Source organism: Arachis ipaensis, chromosome B07 (genome assembly GCF_000816755.2).
Source record: "Arachis ipaensis cultivar K30076 chromosome B07, Araip1.1, whole genome shotgun sequence".
Lineage (NCBI taxonomy): Eukaryota > Viridiplantae > Streptophyta > Magnoliopsida > Fabales > Fabaceae > Arachis > Arachis ipaensis.
The window spans coordinates 112,244,192-112,245,889 of record NC_029791.2 but is presented as its reverse complement, the minus strand read 5'-3'; the positions used below and the strand labels follow the sequence as shown (position 1 = coordinate 112,245,889).

The window sequence follows — 1,698 nt, the reverse complement described above, 5'->3', positions numbered from 1 at the left end:
TCTGGAGTTAAACGCCAGCTTGGATGCAAGTTTGGGCCTTTAACTCCAGTTCTGGTGCCAGTTCTGGCGTTTTACGCCATAAAAGGGTCTCTGGCTGGCGTTGAACGCTAGTTTGGGCCATCAAATCTCGGGCAAAGTATAAACTATTATACATTTCTGGAAAGCCCAAGATTTTAGCTTTCCAGCCCAATTGAGAATGCGCCAATTGGACTTCTGTAGCTCCAGAAAAATGCATTTGTGTGCAGGCAGGTCAGAATCCAACAGCATGTGTAGTCGTTTCGCAGCGGCACGGATATACGTACATGGATCAGATTACCTCGGCACCATCTGCCAAGGTCCTCAAGAAAGTTTGGAAGACTACATGACCCGGTTTGCAGAAGCAACCATAGAGATACCAGACCTCGACCCTGCTGTCCACCTACATGCCCTGAAGGCCGGTCTCCCACCCAGCAAGTTCAGAGAGACAATCGCGGTTACTAAGCGGAAGACGTTAGAAGAATTCGAGAAAGGGCGGCAGGACAGATGGAAATTGAGGAGCTCCGTGAAGCCGAAAGAACAGAAAGAAAACAACCTAGAAGGGAGGAAGACAGAACGACAAGGTCGGTGAATAACAAATACTCTAGAAAACCTTTCAAGCTCACCCCGAAATTTGACAACTACACCAGATTCAACACAAAGAGGGAGAAGATAATTAAAGAAATACTCAACGCTAAAATTATAAAACCTCCAGCAAGGGCAGGAAGCTATCAAGACCAGCGATTTGTTGACAAAAGCAAACACTGTGCATTCCATCAGAAGTACGGACATACGACTGACGAATGTGTGATAGCCAAGGACCTGTTAGAGAGATTGACTCGGCAAGGCCTCCTAGACAAATACATCAAAGGAAGAAAACACAAAGAAAGCAGCAGAGACCGAGAAAAATGCCACCAAACCCTGGGAAATAAAGAAGACAATAAATGGTCAAACAACACTCCACCAAAAGGCATTATAAACTACATATCCGGAGGATTCACCGGGGGAGGTGAAACAACCTCGGTGCGAAAACGAAGCTACCGCGCAATGCTGGCAATCGAAGGAGCAGCACCTCAAAGCAACAAAGATGCGCTCGACCTCAAAATCACTTTCAGTCAGACAGACATATGCTCGGCAGCACCAAACTTAGATGATCCAGTGGTAATCTCTATCCAGACAGGCGAATTATTGGTAAGAAAAGTCCTTTTGGACCTAGGTAGTAGTGCAGATGTCCTTTTCTACTCTACTTTTCTAAAAATGAAATTATCTAAAAAACTCATACAACCTTCATCCGGAGAATTAGTAGGATTCTCTGGAGAAAGGGTCCCGATCAAGGGTTACATATGGCTCAAGACGACGATGGGAGAGGACTCATTATCACGAACCATCGATAGACAATATCTAATAGTTGATTGCCCAAGTCCTTACAATATTATTCTTGGAAGACCTGCTCTGAACATGTTCAGGGCAGTAGTATCCACTTTTCATCTATGTGTTAAATTTCAGGCACGGGACGGTAGGATAGCTACACTCCATTCAGACCGCCAACACGCTCGGCAATGCTACAATGCAAGTCTAAAGAGGTCGGATGTAAGACGAGAATCTCAACAAGAAGTCAAGGCAATTCACAGCACAAACGAGGTATTGTCACTAGCAGAGCTTGACCCCAGAGGGGACACTTAG

At 45.3% G+C, this 1,698-nt stretch overlaps 1 protein-coding gene across 1 annotated transcript; it reads left to right on the top strand.

Annotated features, from left to right (window-relative positions):
- Positions 266-1,698, top strand: LOC107607659. The gene is made up of 2 exons (XM_016309588.1): positions 266-599; positions 731-1,698. The coding sequence occupies exons 1-2, from the start codon at positions 266-268 to the stop codon at positions 1,696-1,698; spliced, it is 1,302 nt and encodes a 433-aa protein (XP_016165074.1).

Bases quoted from the DNA above. Each gene is read 5' to 3' on its own strand.
- LOC107607659 (XM_016309588.1), top strand. From the start codon at position 266: ATGTGTAGTCGTTTCGCAGCGGCACGGATATACGTACATGGATCAGAT. The intron at 600-730 runs GTCGGTGAATAA...TAAAACCTCCAG, and splicing joins GAGGAAGACAGAACGACAAG to CAAGGGCAGGAAGCTATCAA.